Here is a 20,070-nt window from a genome sequence, read left to right as displayed (position 1 = left end):
GTCTTGTGAGGAGAAAACAGAAGGAAAGTGAAGGAGTCGAACCAATGGTGCCCTGGAGCAACTAGCGAGTGGTGGAGTGCAATTCATTATTCAAGTATAGCATTTAAGTACAATTTTGAGGTACTTGTTCTTTACTTTATTTAGTATTGTCATTTCATGGTCAGATCTTAAAAACAAAACATCAGATATGACACTGTTTTATAGATTTAACCTCATACAAGTATTTAAAGCATTTACAATGTTCTCCATCTCAACCAGCTTTAGCGCTACACTGCTCACTGTCTCAATGTCAGAATAATAATGGTGCCATAAGGACAGGGACCATTCCGACAAACAATTACAATGTTTCTGAGCATATTTGGCTGATAATAATGTTGTACCTTTACTCAAAATATTCTCAGTATTCATAGCACTGTCTATTTTGCTCAAATGCCCAAATATGGTAAATATACTTGCCAATTTTGCCTTCTACTTTAACTTTATCTCAATTGTTTACAGACATTTTCTGAAAGCATTCCTCAAATTCTCAGAACCCCACTCACACGTAAAAAAGGCACAACTCCAACACAATGCTATGTCTTCTCATAATGGTAATCTGTGTTCAAATGACACACAGAACATAGAATTTGTTACTGTTTTTGACATTTGCAGTCGTATTTAATCATAAACAAGCCACAGCGCTGTAGTTGCTGCTGCACCTGGGGCTGCTGGTGCTTCTCCTGACGGCCTCTCTCCACGCCAAGGTGCACTGCTGCTGCCGGCCTAGGTGTGCTGCAATGTCCTGTCTGCACTGTGCAGGGTCAGTGTAGCGGTTTTGTTGGATAGATTTGGACGACATGCATTGTTGTTGACCTGACGGGTTGTGCTCTCCCCTTGCTGTGCTGGCCCTCGCCGGGCGCATTTCCTTTACTCTGGTGCGCCGCGACTGGCTCTACGTCGGCATGTAAAGGCTCAGGCCGAAGGTGCTTTAGAGCGCCCGTGCCCGGACCTTGCTGCTTCCCGGGGCCGTGGATGATGTGCTTGCTGTGACTTCTCTGCCCGCCAGGGAGGGACGCACTCCCTGCTCCCGACACGACTGTCGAACAGGGCGGACTGTCCTCAATGCGCCTCGACTGCATCGCGTCGCCAGGGCGGGGATGTGCCCCACGTAAAAGGCGTCAGGGGTCTGCTGCGATGTCAGCAACCCACCTGACCCGTCTTGAAACACGGAACAAGGAGTCTAACGCACACGCGAGTCAGAGGGATCTGAAACCCCGTTGCACAATGAAAGTCAGGGCCGGGTTTCCCCCCGCGCCGGCCGAGAGGGGTGTGTATATTTGGGGTGAAATCTCCCATCAGCACATTATGTGCTCATCTGTTGACGTCGTCATTGCTGTAAGTAACAGTACAACAAAAGGCAGTAGAATATCTAACCACATCAAATGCCTGTGGTAGAGATGTAGATGAATACATTTATGGAATGAGCAGTATCTCCTGAATAGCCTGTATGCGGTGCATTGTGTAATATAAAGGATTAAAAATACATCAGCATGGTAGGATAGAAGCAATGTAACAGGGTTTTATACACAATGAAAATAACATCAGTGATTAGATAAGCAGTATGAACAGATATGCTGAATATGCAGAATGAGTATGACGAGTAATAAATACAAGTTCACGACTTAAATAAGTAATACCTGTAATAACATTACCTGTCATCACAACCACCTCACATGTCTGAACAGGTGGCCTCAATTCCATATCAGCTAATGAAGAACCTACTCAAGATGATGCTTGAAGTGTATGATGTGTCATCTGCAGGCAAATTGCTTCATCGCTGGAGGCGGGGCTAAAAGCCAGGCGTCACAGAGGGTAATGCACAATAATTGTGTCAACGGTAAAAAGGAAGCACAGACAGAAATAGTGGTGTAAAGAACAAAAAGAGATTGTTTAAAGTTCATCAGGTGTGGTTGCTAACGATCCAAGAATACTTGCTTGGTTTTTATTGTTATATATTTTATGGTTCAAACATTTTCATTGTGTGGTTTTAATGCAGCTTCAATGATTCCAGTTGATGTCAGTATGGCTCGAGCTTCACGCTGGACGCTCATCATGCAACCAGCTCGGCTGGGACTGGAATCGTGGTCAGACAGACGGATGTTGGAGGAAAAGACCCCGCAGCTGCTCTGCTGCATGAAATTACAGAGAAAAACAAGGAACGGGAAATTTATGCTGCTGCCTCTTTGTGTTCACACTGTGAGAGAGCAAGCTGAGCGGAAACTGATCCGATCTGATCAGAGCCACGTTCAGGACGAGGCCAGCGGTGCAGCGCTGTGTGTGTGTGTGTGTGTGTGTGTGTGTGTGTGTGTGTGTGTGTGTGTGTGTGTGTGTTTAGAGGGTGCACGTTCACAGAGCCATAAACTAATTTCCAGAGTCGTGGTCACAGCTCGACTATAAATAAAAACGCCTCACATATTTTATTTTCCAACTGGAAGTCAGAATCAGAAGCAACAGCAGCTTTCAGTTCTTACAGGATCCTACAAACACAATAGGCCCTTCTTTTGTTTCTTACTCTTTTTAGGGTGAATTTCATGTTGAATTCCTTTGTGCATAAACCAATAAATGTGTCATACATTTTATATTTATTTTTTAATCTAAATCCATTGAAATATATATTTATTGTGGAAATCTAAGAATCTCAAACAGTTTTCATGTGTTTCTTCTGGAGATGAAAGGTCACCACGGAGACGCGCAGCTCGTAAACCATTAATTAGTCAGTCAAGGTTGAAAATATAAAAACACCTCAGGCCAGAGGCCGAAAAACAAATAGCTGCTCATCATCATCATTAATTAGGTCAGATCCACAAAACCATGACAACACACTTATCTGTGAACGTCCACATAAAGGAGCAGTTTACTTTTATTAATAATTACAATCATAATAACAATACATTTGATTCATGTAGAGCTTTTCAAAATACTCAAAGACACTTTACAAACGTTAAAATCATCATAGAAGAGCTATACAAAAGATCCCGAAGACACAGGAGACCCTGAAGACACAAGAGACCATGAAGACTTAAGAGACCCTGAAGACCTAAGAGACCCTGAAGACACAGGAGACCCTGAAGACACAAGAGACCATGAAGACTTAAGAGACCCTGAAGACTTAAGAGACCCTGAAGACACAGGAGACCCTGAAGACCTAAGAGACCCTTAAGATACAACAGACCCTGAAGACTTAAGCGACCTTGTAGACCTAAGAGACCCTGAAGACAGAGGAGACCCTGAAGACACAAGAGACCATGAAGACTTAAGAGACCCTGAAGACACAGGAGACCCTGAAGACCTAAGAGACCCTGAAGATACAACAGACCCTGTAGACCTAAGAGACCCCGGAGACACAGGAGACCCTGAAGACACAGGAGACCATGAAGACTTAAGAGACCCTGAAGACACAGGAGACCCTTAAGACACAAGGGACCCTGACGACCTAAGAGACCCTGAAGACACAAGAGACCCTGGAGATACAGGAGACCCTGAAGACCCAAGAGACCCTGAAGACCTAAGAGACCCTGAAGACACAAGAGACCCTGAAGACACAAGAGACCCTGGAGACACAAGAGACCCTGGAGACACAGGAAACCTTGAAGACACAGACCACTCTGTCCACGTGTCCCTGGTCTCTTGGTAGTGCTGTGAATATGTTGCAGCAGTTACAATACAACAGATACGTGAAGCTGCTGCTTCATTGGTGATTCTTCATTTTAATGGATGCGTCTCACACCAGAAGTCGATTTTAAAATGGGTTTAAAATGGGTCAAAACGTTCACATCCTGACAGATGCAGAGATGAGAGAATAAATATCACTGTCAGAACCAAATGTAATGCAACCCACGTCTCTTTGTGCACGTGGACACACTGTCCATCCTGCAGAGACCACCTCCTCCGTCTCTCTCACATGTTTCTTCTCCCCATTTAAGGGGTTTTGGAAGTTTTTTTCCAATGCGAGTGACAGGATGTTGTCTGCTGGACCGATTGTACAGTCCTCACCTTAGCACAGAACACCTTAGAAATCAATTATCTGCTGATATGGTTTCTCTGGGTGGCATTGCTCTGGCATCCACCACTACCATAAGGAGTCTTGGAGTTATTTTTGACCACGTCCTGTCCTGTCCTTTCACACGTAAAACAAATCTCAAGGACTGTCTTTTTTCACCTACGGAATATTAAAAACATCCGGCAAATCCTGTCTCAAAACAATGCAGAAACGTTGATCCACGAATTTGTTACTTCTAGACTGGATTACTGTAACTCCTTATTATCAGGCTGCTCCGGTAAGGCCCGAGGGTCTCTCCAGTTGACCCAGAATGCTGCAGCTCGTGTACTAACCATGAGTAGGAAGAGAGATCATATTACTCCTGTAATATGATCTTCACTGGCTTCCTATATGATCAAGAATTATATTTAAAATCCTTCTCCTCACCTATAAAGCCTTAACTGGTGATGCACCATTATATCTTAAGGAGCTTATAGTGCCATATTACCCTACCAGAGAGTTGTGCTCCCTGAATGCAGGATTATAAAATAGGTTGGGGGCTAGATCCTTCAGTTATCAAGCTCCTCTTCTGTGGAATAAGCTTCCACTTTCAGTCCGGGGGGCAGACACAGTCACCTCATTGAAGAGTAGACTTAAGACTCTCTTTGACAGAGCTTATAGTTCGGGCTGGCTCAGGTTTGCCCTGGTCTAGCCCCTACATATGCTGCTATAGGCCTAGACTGCTGGGGGCATCTTAGGATACACTGAGCTCCTCTCTCCTCTTCTCTTCATCTTTCTCTCCTTCTGGATAAATTATTGTCTCTTCAATGCACATTACTAACTCTACTTCTTTAGGGAGCGTGTGTGCTTCCTCGCCTCTAGTTTCCATGGATCCTGGCCGTCAGGAACCAGTCCTGCCTCCTGCCATGGCCCTTATTATTGCAGCCACAGCTAATGATGCTACTGCGTGTAGCCTGTTAGTGTTGTGAAGGACGAGTATCTAGCTGATATAATACACATCACATCCAATGACAGGACCTACGAAGCCTGACTGCTATGTTCACCTCTCTCTCTCTCTCTCTCTCTCTCTCTCTTTCTCTCTCTGTCTCTGTCTCTCTCTCTCTCTCTCTCCCTCTCTCTTTCTCTCTCTCTCTCTCTCTCTCTCTCTCTCTCTCTCTCTCTCTCTCTCTCTCTCTCTCGCCATCATGAATGTTGCAACAACAACATTGCCATAGCATCAAAACACATCAGAAAATCATAGAAATATACAACTTATACAGATAACAAAATAACAACAATAATAATGAAACAATAAGTCATTAAAATAATCTCCCTCTCTACCTCTTTCTCTCTCGCCCTTGTTTACCTGAAATGTGCACTTTATCATTTTATTTTGAACCGTCCTGTTTAGCAGTTGTTTTTCAATAAAATAAAACATTTGCATGAAGCAAGCATGCTAAGAGAATTTAAAAAAATAAAAAAAATGTGATTAATTGCGATTAATCGCGAGTTAACTATAACATAAATGTGATTAATCGCGATTAAATATTTTAATCGTTTGACAGCACTAGTTTTTACTATCTTTATTTGGGGAGTTGTTCCTGATCCGATGTGAGGTCCTGGGACAGGATGTCATGTGTACAGATTGTAAAGCTCTCTGAGGATAATCTAACAACTAATGAGAAAAATAGTTAAATCACTAACACTTTGAAGGAAACTGATGAAGGGCAACAAATGAAAGTTGCTTCGTCTGGAAACCTTACAATAAAGTTTATCCATCATCTTCTTTCTTTCTTTTGGGAAATATAAAACATGTGATGTGGTCATTTCTTTCATCCGGCAGCTGTCTAATGTTAACTTTTTATCACCTTTACTTTAGTTTGTGCAGCTTGTCCTGAAACAGATTAATGCTCCAGAATTAAAGCTGACAAATCCCAAACAAACGACTGACTGACAGATATGTGTGTGTGCTTGTGCATGTGTGTGTGTGTGCTTGTGCGTGTTTGTGTGTGTTGTTGACATACACATTCGGTGTGGATTTGTAACACTGTCTGTACCTTGAGAATATTACAAGGCTTAGGGTGACACACACATGAATTATTCATTATTTTGACTCACATATATTTACATTGAAGTAGCAAAATACACACATATAATATAGTAATGTATATGGTCTTAATGAATGAAGTGTCAAGTCATGCTTTACGTTCCACCGGCCCCGCTGACCTGGTAAAGACAGCCCAGACCACCTTGCAGAAGCTGAACTAAAGGACGCCCACCGGCTCAGGACCGGACCCGAGCATGTGAACATCATTGTGTCAGCCGTAAAGCATGAATAAACACTCAATTCATCATTCATAAAGAATTGTCCCAACATGAACACTCATTACTAACTCATTATGCAATTCATAAACACAGTTACACATGTTTCATTATTGATTAATGGACTATTATGCGTTTCATGATTGTTTTCATTCATACTTTATAAATGATGGATTCCGCATTTCTAAATTAAGAAATATTTATTACAAACCAATTAAGGACTTATGAATGATGTACTAATGGTTAACATGTGCTTTATAAACATGTTTTAATACTGTAATTCAGGATTAGTTCAGTAGTTACTAGTTGTTAGCCTGTTGTTAGCTTGTTGTTAGCCAACACTGAAACACATTGACGGCATGGAGAGGAAGACTTTGCTCAGCATCATCAGTGTGTTTCCCTGATGACGGTTCAGCCTCTCCTCCCTCTGCTCGTGTTCTTTGTATCGTTCAGCTTCTCATGGCTCAGTTTCCTCCCTGAGGCATTTTTTCAGGATTTTTGAGAAAACAGACCATTATTGGCAGATATTATTATATATCTGATAAACGCTGCGAGGCAGGCTTTAGATGTATGGCAGTGTTTACATTTATATCCCATCATCATTATCATCCCGTTCGTCCCGCTAACCTCAATTTACTCCGATCCTCGGCTCGCAGCTGGAGGCTGAATGCTGATTCCAGACTGAAGAGAATGAAAGTAAAGCTGTAGCTTGTATCTGGGTCAGAGGATGAACATATTCATCAGCAGCAGATCCACAAGCGTCTGAAGAACAGGATGTGAGAGAAACACACACTGTTCCTCTTTAACATCTGAGGCATTTAGTGCTCTCAAACATATTAGTCAGCATGAACACACATCAATAAATAACATTGAATATAATATTCATATGCAACATCATGTGTACTTGACTTTTGTATATTGCATTGCTTAATATTGCACATTTGGCATTTTCAGTTAATTTACAAATATATTTGAAAAAATCGCATATATTAGGCAAGATCTTTCTAATAATCTTTGTATATTTTACACAGGTTGAAATGAGGAAAGCATATTTTTTAAAAACAATAATCAAGTCAATATGAATCAAGTTTCTACCCATACGCTGTGATGCGTCTCCTGCATGGAGAACAAGGTTCTGCAGGACGTTCTTCACTAATTAAGTTAAGTGATGTTAACAAACCCACAGTTCAAATGTTCATGTCATCAGCATCACTTTAGAAACTTTTCCCTCAAATTCAGTCAGGCATATTTGGCGTCCTTCATTAATTGTGACGTACAATAGAAATATTAATTAAAAACTTATTGTGTGAGTTAAATCTATTCATGTGAGTATACTTTGGTGTATAAATGCATATACGCACGTTCTCATATTGTTTCTAGAAGCCAACATGTTTGTGGATGCTGAGCAGCAGCAGCAGGTCCTCCAGGTGTGTTTCATCACCGTCAGTCTGCCGCCTGCGGAGGGAGCGGGTCACCTTGATGCTGGGGGAGGGGCAACATCCTGATGATTTACATACTTTTAGGTCTTGTCCCGCCTCCAGCTCACGGACCCGGGCTCTGAGGCTCCGCCCCTGCGTGAGGGTTTGGTTCTGTCCCGGTCACATCGTGGAGTCTCTCAGACATGCTGACCCTTAATGAACCTTTAGTAAGGCAGCATGAGACGCAGACTTTGCATAAGGAAAACGTCGGTGTTACGTGTGTGTGTGTGTGTGTGTGCAATACACTGACTAATTCATCAATCATTTTATTTTGACAAAAACAAGCTAAAAGTATAAAATAAATACAAAATTGTACACAATATGTATTTATGTAGCCAAGGTAACGTCGCGTTCATATTCACAGCATCCAGCCCTCACGTTAACCCTTCACCTGAGGGTTCAGCATCTGGGCCTGAGGGTCTTGCACTAGTGGAGCACAACGTGTCCTGAGGCTGCTCGTAGAGGTCAAGGGGTCATTCAAATTGAACGTGTTCATCCACCCAGGAACAGGGTTAAATAAAAAGATTGTTCATTATCTATGAAGAGTCACATTAGTTGTTACCTTGGAAAAATCATGCAGTCCATATAACAATTATAATATCTTGAATAAATGTTTACACCATATCATCTGCAGTCTAAAGACTGCGCTGATGAAGCTGAGGTCACAAAGCGGTCGAATGGATACAGAACACCAACACATGCACAACACCATTTCATGTCTCCAGATGGTTTTCTCTCATTAAATCTTGATGCTTCCACCTTAAAGCCTTCAAAAGCAGCGAGCGTGTGCAGTTCAGAGCTCTGATACTTTGAGTCTGAAGGAAACATGTAACTGCATCCTCTACGAGTAAAGCTGCATTTGTATTTGTTCGCATGCAAGTGCTTGATGCATCGCTTGAGGAACACGGTGTACTGAAAGTAAAGGTACAATATTAACATCACACAAAGACAAAACATACAACACGTGTCATGGCCGTACCACAGCCAGGTTCTACTGCAGGTTCTTTAGAGGAGCACACGTTCACTGATGCTCTTACAGCTCTGTGCCGCCACCTGCTGGATAGAGACTTTACTCCTCACATGACGAAGTGGCACGATACTGAGTTGCATCCAAACTACGTTGTTAGTTTAACATCGGCGAGAAAAGAACAGTACATACATACATACATACATACATACATGCACACATGCATATTTATACATACATACCTTAATTCAGAGTCAATGAGACACTGGATGAAACAAATTACTAAAATAAAATTTAACTTCTTACATTTTGAAGCAAACATCGTTTTAAACATTTGCTTTAGCTTGGTCTATAGCAAGCGGAAGTTAAGCAGTGACTTAGCCACGCCCCCCTGGACTAGCCACACCCCTCCTTGGACTGGTTTGGATCTCCATCTTTCCTGCTGGACTTATTACAGTAAGATTAATGCTGTCAACACATACAGATGCTGCAGTAAGATAGTACACCTCAACTCGCATTAAAAATAAAAGCACCTTCATCTGCACGTACGATATTTGACCTCTTCTCACTTGCAAAATACCAGCTGATGCATGAATTATGGTAATTACTATGATCACAGTGTGCAGGGTGACATTAGACACTAATGTGTAATAAGTATTCATGAACAAAATGGTACATTGCTTTTAATCCAAAAACAAATTACGAGAGTACATTCTGAAAATATGTATTTAAATACACAAAAACATTAACAAGAAACAAATTTAAACAACTAAAATGAAATACAAATCAAAATAAATATCCAGACAAAAATAACATTGAAAATCTTCCACGTGGTCCTCGTGTCTACCCCGATCCCTCCCGTGGCCTCGCCCCCCTATGATGTCATCGCAGTCCCAGGACACAGAGCCCTGGTTCCTGTAAGGTCTGCAGTAGTTCAGCCAATTCTGATGAAGCGCTTTGATGAGTCGCTTCTGCAGCTCATCAAAACCACCTCCAGCCGCCCGGCTGCAGGTCACAGTGCCGCCATTGGCTGAAGTACAAAGCAGGAGACTTCACAGAGACAGAAGTCAACAACCTGCTCTTCCACACACACACCACATTGATCATCTTTGATCCCTCTCTTTTGAACGACACCTTAAGCCCCTCCCCTCTGTCCAAGCATTGGACCTGAGTTCGGGGCCTTCTCCATTGCTGCCCCGCCCCCCTCACTCACCCTCAAAACAGCACTTAAAACTACATACATCTGCTTTTTACCTGACATGCTAGCTATGTTTTATTTGGTTTCTGACTGTGATGACATCTCTCTTGTTTGTATTGTTGTTGCTTCTATTGTTTGTCTTTACCATGTGACGTGCCATGAGTACCTTGTAAAGCACAATACAAATAAAATGTATTATTATGTTCTGAAAGACAGAAAGCATCCTGACGGCAGCATCACAGACAGGATCAGGGATGCTGGTGAGAAAGAAGAGACTGAAAGACTAAACGCAGCCTTGGAGAACATTAGGAGTACAATCTAAATTCCAGTGTGCAACGTAAATTTCCCTCATTGTTTGACACTTTGGGCACATTAAAGATGAACATTAGACATTGTAACATTATAAACTAACTGAAAATAAGCATACGCATAACAGGTCTTCTTTAAAGTGACCACAGCCCAAACAGAACTTTGGGTTTTTAGGCGAGGAGTTAGTTGTCAACACCAAATCAGACTCAACTTCTCCACATCATGTGACCCAAACAAGATGGCCCTCCAGCTGTCAGCTCGGGCGTGGCCGCCCCACTCGCCTGGCAGCTGATGCCGAGGCTGTGAGGGTGAACCTTCAGCAGGTGTTCACCTGCCGCTCATCGTGACCGCTCCTCTCTGTTGTGTTACTTAATGCCTTTGAGTGAGTAGTAGACGTGTTTGGGTAAAATCACATATCCTTCTCCAAGAGCTGCTGGCAGCTCGCGGCCGGCCCTCGGCGTCTCACATGCCGCCTTCAGTCTCTTGAGCTCTCTCTCCTGCCGCCGGCACTTCTGCTGCGTGGTCTTCAGCTTCTTCCTCAGACCCCCGAGCTGCTCCTCCAGCTGCTCCATGCGCTTCTTCTGCCGGGCAGAGTCCTCCGCCGTGTAGTTGTGGTCGCAGGACACGGCCACCGGGTCGCAGCGGCTCTCGGGCAGGCGACTCCCCGGCTCCTCCTCTTCCTCCTCTACCAGCGGGTCAGAGCTCAGGGGCAGAGACAGAGGGAAGTGGATCTCTGAGGGGAAGGGATCCTCCAGGGCCTCGGCCTGGCAGACAGCAAGAAGGGAACAGGAAGTTAAACACATCTCATGGTCGGGCTAACTCAACCACAACTCTTTTATCTTAAGAGTTCCATTTTGATGACAGCGCGCTGACACAGAGGAGGAGTAGAAACCCTGAGACCTGATAGTCACAACATTAGTATAGCTGCTAGTTACTATGTGGAGATACAGTAGAGTAACGTCTCCCTGAGCACAGGACGTTGTTCCAGAGCTCTGCGGGCCGTGTTGACCTCTAGTGCATGTGAGCGGGCTCCACTGGCTCATGCCGCGTACGGCGGTGACCGTGTGAGCCACCGGCGGGCGGCATCGTGGTGGTAACCCTGACCCCATGTACCGACACTCAGCACAAGAGCTTCCTTTCCTTCGTATCTGGCCCCACTCATTGGCTCAGATCAGTCTGTAAGGTCACATGACACAGCAACTTCTGGACCTGGAGGAGTTTCTTCAACAGAAGGAATGACCTTATGCACACCCAGTAAATATATCAACTAGGTTTCCCCATATTGGTTTTGTTTGCTTTATCGATGTGTGCTTCTCTTTGTACACTTAAACCAATGGGGCCGCACTGTACACAGTTTGGCTGCTCCAGTTTCCTCTTCCTGCTCCTGACATAAGACGTGATGTGCATAGTAACCTACATGTTTTAGAAGATGACAGTCTTTGGCACATATATTTTTGCTGATTGGACTAATAATTACATAAATATATGCATAACTGTGGGATTTTAATTTTCCTATTTAAGCTCCACTCATAATTAATGTTTATTCATTGATGTGAAAAACAGTTATTGAGAAATTGCAAAGACAGATCTGGTAACATTCTGATAATTTTCTTAAGAGATGCATGAGAAAAGGCATTGCCCCTTTTGGGTTAGTTATAATCAGTTATAATCCAAACATCAACCAAAGTATTTTCTAATATGACCTTCTATTGAAAGAAAATCTACTAACGTAAGTTATGAAAAAATCTTAAAAATTGAAGTCTTTTGGCGGGTTTGGTTGGGTTGTCATATCTCTGGTGATACTCACCAACAGGTGAGCTAGTCTTTGAATATTATTAGCAAGTTAAAATGTATCCCTTAAGCCTGGCAGCTCACCAGTGTAAACATGTAGTAATAACTTAAGAGCCAGCGTATGTGGTGCAGCCTGTTTTACTTTAAGGAGTACATCTCCTGCTTGTAAACTCATTAGAAATAGATCACTTGTGAACTCAGGAACTAGAACCGATTCAAGAGCGCTGCCTCACCTTGATGCTGAGGTTGAAGGTGAAGACCGATGGCACGGCGTTCTCCTTCAGCACTCGGTTGTTGCACTCCCTCTTGAAGCAGTCTTTGCTGAAGTGCTGCGAGCAGATGTTACTGTACTTTGTTGGCTTGAAGTTGTTCCTCCTCATTGCCGCCACCCATTTAGCACTGACATCTGGGCGCGCCAAAGGAAACCTGTGAGAATGAGAAATATATTGAAATGTACTTTGATTACCTCAAGATGTGTTCCTTCTGTAGGAAGTTACCTCTCTGCCAACAATGTTAGCTCCAGCATGGTCCTGTCAGAGGACATCTGGTCGTACACAGAGCTGTCACCCGGAGGTCACACAGCCACCTAGCGATCACACAGCCACCTAGAGGTCACACAGCCTCATGGAGGTCACACAGCCATTTAGAGGCCACACAGCCACTTAGAGGCCACACAGCCACCTAGAGGTCACACAGCCACCTAGAGGTCACACAGCCACCTAGAGGTCACACAGCCACCTAGAGGTCACACAGCCACCTAGAGGTCACACAGCCACCTGGAGGTCACACAGCCACCTGGAGGTCACACGGCCACCTAGAGGTCACTTTCCACGAAATAGCTAAACTGCTGTTCAACAAGAAATACTAACCTCACATTATTTCCTGTTATTGGAATTATTACGCTGATGAATTTTGACTTAGAAAATGTAACTTGGAGGACACAGTTCTTGTTTTCAAGTGCGTCTCCATGACCGTGACGATGTCTGCCAGCGCTGGCGGTGTGCAACAGTAACTGCTGTTTCAATTAACTTGTGATGCTTATTAAAGTATACCCAATGATTATTTAAGTCTGCAGTTTTGTTACGGCCTAATGTCGCTTAATTTTTTTTTTTCGCGAGTAGATTACAATGGATGCGATCAACACAAATTTATGCCGGGCGCGGAAATTTTGCCTCATTCATTCAAGTTCAAATATTTTAACTCTTGCAAAAAACTTCTGTAACCCTGAGTTGTAAAAGCCAATCGGCGTTGAGAAGCTCTGCAAGATCGGCCGGACAATCGGCCACTTCTCCAGCTTCTTACGCGCACACACTCTTTTCAAAATAAACTTTCATCTGCACAGGAAACAACTCAGTTAGGTTCAGGCAACAAAACTACTTGGTTAGGCCTCAGAAAGATCTTGAAATATTTATTTAGATTTCAAAAACAAACATACTTAGTTAGTTTTTAGGGGGAAAAAAGTTTAAATACATTAGTGCCGTTCATAAAGTACGCAAGAAACTTGAGAAATCAGTCAACGTTGACTTCTGGCTTCATATGGGACCAGCAGCCTGCAGGAGGGCCGGCGGCTTCTGGTTCAGCTCATCATAGTCACCCGGTGCTGGTGCACAGCCGGAACGACAGGAAGTCTGGATTCAAAGTGTCTCGTTCATTACTCCTTTTGAGGGAATAAATAACCTGGTGACCCGGGTCCTCAAGACCAGTACACTCCAGTGGTGAACCGGGTCCTCAAGACCAGTACACTCCAGTGGTGAACCGGGTCCTCGGGACCAGTGCAGCACAGTGGTGACCCGGGTCCTTGGGACCAGTACAGCACAGTGGTAACCCGGGTCTTGGGACCAGTACAGCACAGTGGTGACCCGGGTCCTTGGGACCAGTACAGCACAGTGGTGACCCGGGTCTTGGGACCAATGCAGCACAGCGGTGACCCGGATCCTCAGGACCAGTACAGCACAGTGGTGACCCGGGTCCTTGGGACCAGTACAGCACAGTGGTGACCCGGGTCTTGGGACCAATGCAGCACAGCGGTGACCCGGATCCTCAGGACCAGTACAGCACAGTGGTGACCCGGGTCATTAGGATCAGTACGGCACAGTGGTGACCCGGATCCTCGGCTCGGCACTAGTACAGTGCAGGTGGTCGCGTGCGGACAGCTAGCGCTAACTAGCGCAATTTCACGTGCACTTACTTGTGGAAAGAGACGTCCTTGTCTTTGTGGTAGCGGTTCTTACAGCCGTACGCTGAGCACGTCTGAACCATGGCGGCTCACCGGACCGACACCCCGCGAAGCGCCGCTGTCGCTCCTCCTCACCACGGACGTGGAGCTCTTCTCCCTCACGCAGCCTTCACTCGCTGCCAGTAACAATCATGGCGGCGGAGATCCGGTGACGCGCCCTGTTTACTAATCTGATTGGGCAGATTTCGCTTCCGGTGTATCTCACGAGACAGGCAGCGCATGGCTCTCAAAATGAAAACAAATTTGAATTTATGTCATAATTATTAAGTCTCGTAATAGAAATTAAAAAATAACTTGTAATTAAGAGATCTGGATCTCATAATTATATGCAATAAGGAATGAAGATAATATTGAACTCTTGCGATGGGAAATTTGATCAATTCATACATTAACACTGAAACAGAAAAGTACAAACGGGTTTTTAGAGGGCTGCCATTAATTCATGATGTATATAGGAAACACAGGTTTTCTTCTCCTGTTCTATTTATATGTTAACATTGAGTTACATGAAATGCTTTCTGCAAGTGCATTTCTTTCTAATTGCAGTCTTATTTCTCCATTTAGGAGAAATGTCTCGATAAGGCAGTCACAACAAGTCAAAGGTCTTTGGACATTCAATCACATCCAATGCCAGACCTTCTTTGACCAATGCTCAAACATCCATACCTAGTACGTCATGTAATAACAAGTAAACCCAGAGTGAGATGTAGTTGAAAGCTCTGGATGCTGTTGGACCATTGAGCTTGACATTGTCTTATCGTTCACAAACATCAGTTTGCTTCTCTTTTTTTACACTGAACCAAACAAAGGCTTGTGCAGTATCAGTAAACCTTTCTGACATACAAGGCATAGACAGGGGTCACTAAACAAAACACAGAAGAGATGCTTCTTATTGAAAAAAAAAAAACATGTGACTAAAATGTGTCCACCTTAAGGTGAGCCTGAGCCAAAGTTGTTGCTAACTTTCACTTCCATCAGCAGGTGGCAAGCAAGACACGGGGACTTGGCTTGGGACTTGAGGGGTTGTAGCATTTATTCACGGACAAATAGCCAAAACTGTACACACACACTGCACTGCTATGTTCACAGGTCTTTCTCTCTTGTGAGCCTCAGTAACGGTGCAAACACAGCGGGTATTGATGGCAGACTGGCAGTAGAACAAAATGACCTGGCTATAAACTGTATTTGTAGTTAAGTCTAAACTCAAAATACCTCCCAAACATATCCAGTAACATAATCCCCACTCGTAGTCGCCATTCTTTCAGCTAAGCTGTGCTGTGGCGGTTAACCCCTGGTGGCGTGCACTGTGCACTACAACACACATCATTTCAGGATCATAGAAAGCAGAGTGTCTGTATTCATGACGCTGTTGAACATCACATCATCCATCCTTGATGCCCTAGTGTGTGACTTCAGGAGCACAGAGGCGTGACGAGACACACTAGAGTGTGTGGGTGTTGTCCCGCCATGCCGCTGTCCCTTTAATGGAGACATCTTCCTGACTTCCTATGCTGTTGGCTTAGTGGTGGAACAACTGTTCACCCGTCTCTGTGTCTTTTATACAGAACCACGAGGCTTAGTAAAGACCCAATAGTCTCGCTTTGAACAGGCTGTGTGAAAAGGGACGAGGAACTAAACAAGAGTCAAGCTTTCCCGTTGGATGTTTCTTGTGCCTTTGTCTTTATAACAGTTAAGGAACTAATGTCCTCTGCATATGCACTGACATTACAGCCGGCTACACTGATGAAGCAGCAGCCTGTCGTTACAAAGTGTCTGATGGCATGCGCACTTATTTTGGAATTGTCAATTCTGAGTGACACACCACTGTTGATGACTGGTACACTGCTGTTGATCTACTGGCATATGACTGTTATGAAAAGCATGTCACTCATTTGAGCATGAAAGCTTATTCTTAGCCTTTGGGAATAGTAGTGTGACAAAATAATAGGTCCTCTTACTAGCTGGTCGAGGAGCTCTCAGCCACCACAAACAACTTATTTTATAGTTCCCCTGGTCTTGAAAAACATTTTTATGATGTTGAAATTTCCACTAAAGGCCAGTAATTGGCGAATGATTTGTTCACACAACATGTGGCAGATGTCCCCTGAGAGATAAAACCTCTTAACACAGTTTAAAAATAATAATCATTTCAGAACAAATTAAGAACGATGGATATTTGTTACCATAGCTAGCATAAATGGTCAAATAGCTAGCATGGTGCACAACATTGCTGCTTCTTATTGTCAAAAACACTAGAACATGTCAATAATCAATACAGGTTAAGACGTTCATGGTTCTGCATTCAAACTAGGAATGGAAGAAGAAAAGGAGAGAGAGAGAGAGAGAGAGAGAGAGAGAGAGAGAGAGAGAGAGAGAGAAAGAGAGCGAGAGAGAAAGAGAGAGAGAGAGAGATACGACTTTTCCTCAGACATGATGAGTCTGTGCCGATCAGGACTCTCTGATTGATCGGAGACGATCCGAATGGGCTGATCAGTTTTATGCCATTCATATTCACACATGTGACTCCTCTGCAGTTTTTGGGACCTGATTTGGAGCTAAACAGCTTTGCAGTGCTTCTGTTGACTTGCATGGTGCATTCAAGCCCTTCTCAGTAAAAAAAGACTAGGTGTATCAAAATGCTAATATGATGATGTGTTCAATGTTATCTTGTAAAATTTAGATTTTGGCGAGAAACTTGAATTAAAAACAGTTTTCACTTTTCAATATAAAATAGATATTAAAGAGGGCATCATTACCTGTTTAACTTCATAACACTAGCTCTGAGCAGTGTAAAAAACATTATTATAACTTTTAATTACAAGAGTTATTAATCAATGCAAGTGTTTAAATGAAAATATTATTTATTTTCTATTCATTGGAATTGCGTGTTTTCTGCAAATAGCCCCATTAAATGGCAATAACAAAGTAAAAAGATAACATACATTGACTTTGGGATGGCTGACGTGACGCCGTGTGGTTGCTATACCAGTGCTCTACCCATTCAGAAGCATTTATATAAAAATGTAATAAAAACTAAAATACCGTCATATATACCTTACAATGCTCACCTGCCGGTGTGAAGTTGCACCTGTCGGTGTAACATGGGAGTCATGACATCGATCTGGAATCAATAACGGGGAGTTTTAATGTGGAGATGTATAAATAAAAGTGACATGACATGATATGTCAGTAGACCAGCAGGGGTAGACCACTACCAATGATCCTATGACAGTGAGTCACATATCCATGAGACACTTCTCTCAGCATCCTCTAAAGCTGCTTCATTACAAAATATGTCATTACTGATCAACGTCGAAATCGTCTGCACATCTTTTTGTTGCATGTCACCAATGTTTTGTTTCTGTGGCAACACAATATGACCGTGTAACTCCAGTTCTTAGTGTTTTTGTTTTCTATTTTAAATGCTGCAGGATAAAGGAAGATTGTACAATCTAACAGGTATGAGTCAGTTTCAGATGGTTTAAGTATTAAGTTCTTCACATTTCACTCTGTGCTCTCATCACGGTGTGGATCTACTGCTTCGCTCCTACTGCTCTTCTTCTTCTTCCTTTTCTATCACCGCCTCTGTGTCCTTCTCTTCCCCTCTGCCTGCTTCATCAGCCTGTTTATTGTTGGTGGTTTCTCCTTCGCCCACATCTTCATCACCATCATCCTCATCCTCACCTTCTTTGAACTTTTCGTCATCGTCTCCACCCTGAAAATACAAAGACATGTCAGTTTTGATTTGTTAGTTGCTTAAACGGACAGTTTAGAGGTTAGAAGAACCTTTCAGAAAGGACTCAGTCCATGTGGTTGAGCCATGACATGGATGCAGTCGGGTCTGCAGTCCCCGTGAAGGGACTGTGTGTACCTGCTTCAGGCGGTTCCACCTTCGGCTGGGGACCCGGGCCTTCATCCTCCGTGACAGCGCCAGCAGCTTGCTGTGTCTCTGCCTCTTCTTCTCCTTCTCTGCCTCTTCTCTCCGCTTCTCCTCCACCTGGTCGGAGTCAGACTCATCCTGCCTCTGCAGCCTGCTCCGCTTCTTGGGCTGCACCAGCCTCTTCGGCGCGCTCCTTTCCCGCTTCCCACCCTTCGTCTTGTCCTCCTCTCCGGGGCTGGAAGACGAGGAGCTGTTGTCGCCTCCCAAGAACGAGCGCTTTCTGCGGGTCACGGAGCGGCTGGCGTCGCTAGAAGTCGACCCGGAATCGCTGCGCGCCGGGCCCTCCTGCTCGGTGTCCTCCCCTGGAGAGCTCTCGAAGTCGGATTGGGATCCGGAGCTTGAGCCCGAGTTGGAGGAAGAGGAGGAGGAGAAGGAGCCTTCGTCACTGTCGTCCAGGATAGAGGCGGGCAGGCCAATCTGCCGCTTGTTCTTCGATGCGTCCACTTTGGTTTTCCGCATGGATGCGAACACCTTCCGCTTGTATAAGCTCTCCATGTCTGCGCGCGGACCCAGAGCCCAGTGACATTAAACAGAAACCCGAGAAGAGAACCGAGCTGTCTGTAAACAAGCTAGCGGTGCAGCTAACTTAGCTTGTACTGCCTCCGCGTCACAACGACAGCATGCTACTGCTGCTAGCAACACAACATGGCGCCTCGATGTGACTTCGTATTCTGGACTACTTACGGAGACGTTCTGCCTAAACGTGTTAAAATCGGATTCATGAGCTAATTGCTGGATATTTCGTAGATCTTCTTCCCAGTGTAGCTAGCTGAGTGTTATTGTTGTGGCCCTCACTTCTTCGCTGGAAGGAGTTACAGCACATTCTGTTGGGGCGCCCCCTGCGGCCACGAGCCGCCACTACCTTTGTAAACGGAGCTAAAATGTATTTAAAACAATAATAAAATTGAAAAATAAATTAGTCCAACATTAAAACAGAACAACATGTTAACAGCTTAAATTAAATTTACAATACGAAATTCTTAAACAAATATGTTTTGTTAAGACCGTGGTTCCCAAACTGAGGGGCGCGACCCTCTAGTGGGGCGCTGAGGTATTACAGGTGCGGATTCCAGACGAGAAGCAGCTCTTTCCAACGAGCCTAATACCATTAGAGCATAACTAGACTTAAGGAAAAGCAATCAACTGCCCCACAAGCCAGTCTTTTAAAGTGGCTGTAATCAAACCTCTTCTTAAGAAGCCCACTCTCGATTTAGAGGTGTTGGCTGACTAAAGACCTATCTCTTCCCTTCCCTTCGAAGACACTGGAGAAAGTAGTCTCAAACCAGCTGTGTGACTTTCTATATATTTGAGGACTTTCAGACATGATTTAGAAAGCACCATAGCACAGAGACAGCACTGGTGACACTTACTAATGACCTTCTAGTTACATCAGATAAAGGGCTATCTCTGTACTGGTCCTGTTAGACCTTAGTGCTGCATTCGACACCATTGACCATAATCTTATGACAGACTAGACCAGTTGATTGGTATTAAAAGGTACTGCATTAAGATGGTTTGAGTCCTATTCATCAGATCGATCTCAGTTTGTACATGTGAACGATGAAGCCTCGATGACACTGTCGTTCGTCATGGAGTTCCACAAGGTCCTGTGCTTGGACCAATTTGATTCACCTTATATATGCTTGCTTTAGGTAATATTATCAAAAAACACTCCATAAACTTTCATTGTTATGCCGATGATACTCAACTGTATCTGTCGATTAAGCAAGATGAAATCCACCAGGTCGCTAAACTTCAAGCGTGGCTTAAAGACATGAAACTTGGATGACCTGCAACTTGCTGCTGCTGAA

At 43.9% G+C, this 20,070-nt stretch overlaps 2 protein-coding genes across 2 annotated transcripts; both read right to left on the bottom strand.

The window, feature by feature from the left end:
• Positions 1-9,533: 9,533 nt before the first annotated feature.
• thap1 (THAP domain containing, apoptosis associated protein 1) lies at positions 9,534-14,436 on the bottom strand. Its single transcript, XM_068574468.1, has 3 exons — positions 14,272-14,436; positions 12,317-12,509; positions 9,534-11,056 (listed from the first exon to the last, which is right to left on the bottom strand). The coding sequence occupies exons 1-3, from the start codon at positions 14,340-14,342 to the stop codon at positions 10,658-10,660; spliced, it is 663 nt and encodes a 220-aa protein (XP_068430569.1). The 5' UTR covers positions 14,343-14,436; the 3' UTR covers positions 9,534-10,657.
• An 898-nt stretch (positions 14,437-15,334) lies between these two features.
• Positions 15,335-19,057, bottom strand: ccdc82 (coiled-coil domain containing 82). The gene is made up of 2 exons (XM_068574782.1): positions 18,191-19,057; positions 15,335-18,034 (listed from the first exon to the last, which is right to left on the bottom strand). The coding sequence occupies exons 1-2, from the start codon at positions 18,752-18,754 to the stop codon at positions 17,867-17,869; spliced, it is 732 nt and encodes a 243-aa protein (XP_068430883.1). The 5' UTR covers positions 18,755-19,057; the 3' UTR covers positions 15,335-17,866.
• Between the last annotated feature and the right edge of the window lie 1,013 nt (positions 19,058-20,070).

Source organism: Clinocottus analis, unplaced genomic scaffold, assembly GCF_023055335.1.
Source record: "Clinocottus analis isolate CAN_PGR_092001 unplaced genomic scaffold, fCliAna1.0.p SCAF_13, whole genome shotgun sequence".
Classification (NCBI taxonomy): Eukaryota; Metazoa; Chordata; class Actinopteri; order Perciformes; family Cottidae; genus Clinocottus; species Clinocottus analis.
The sequence above is the reverse complement of the archived record's forward strand: the minus strand, read 5'-3'. Positions and strand labels throughout refer to the sequence as shown.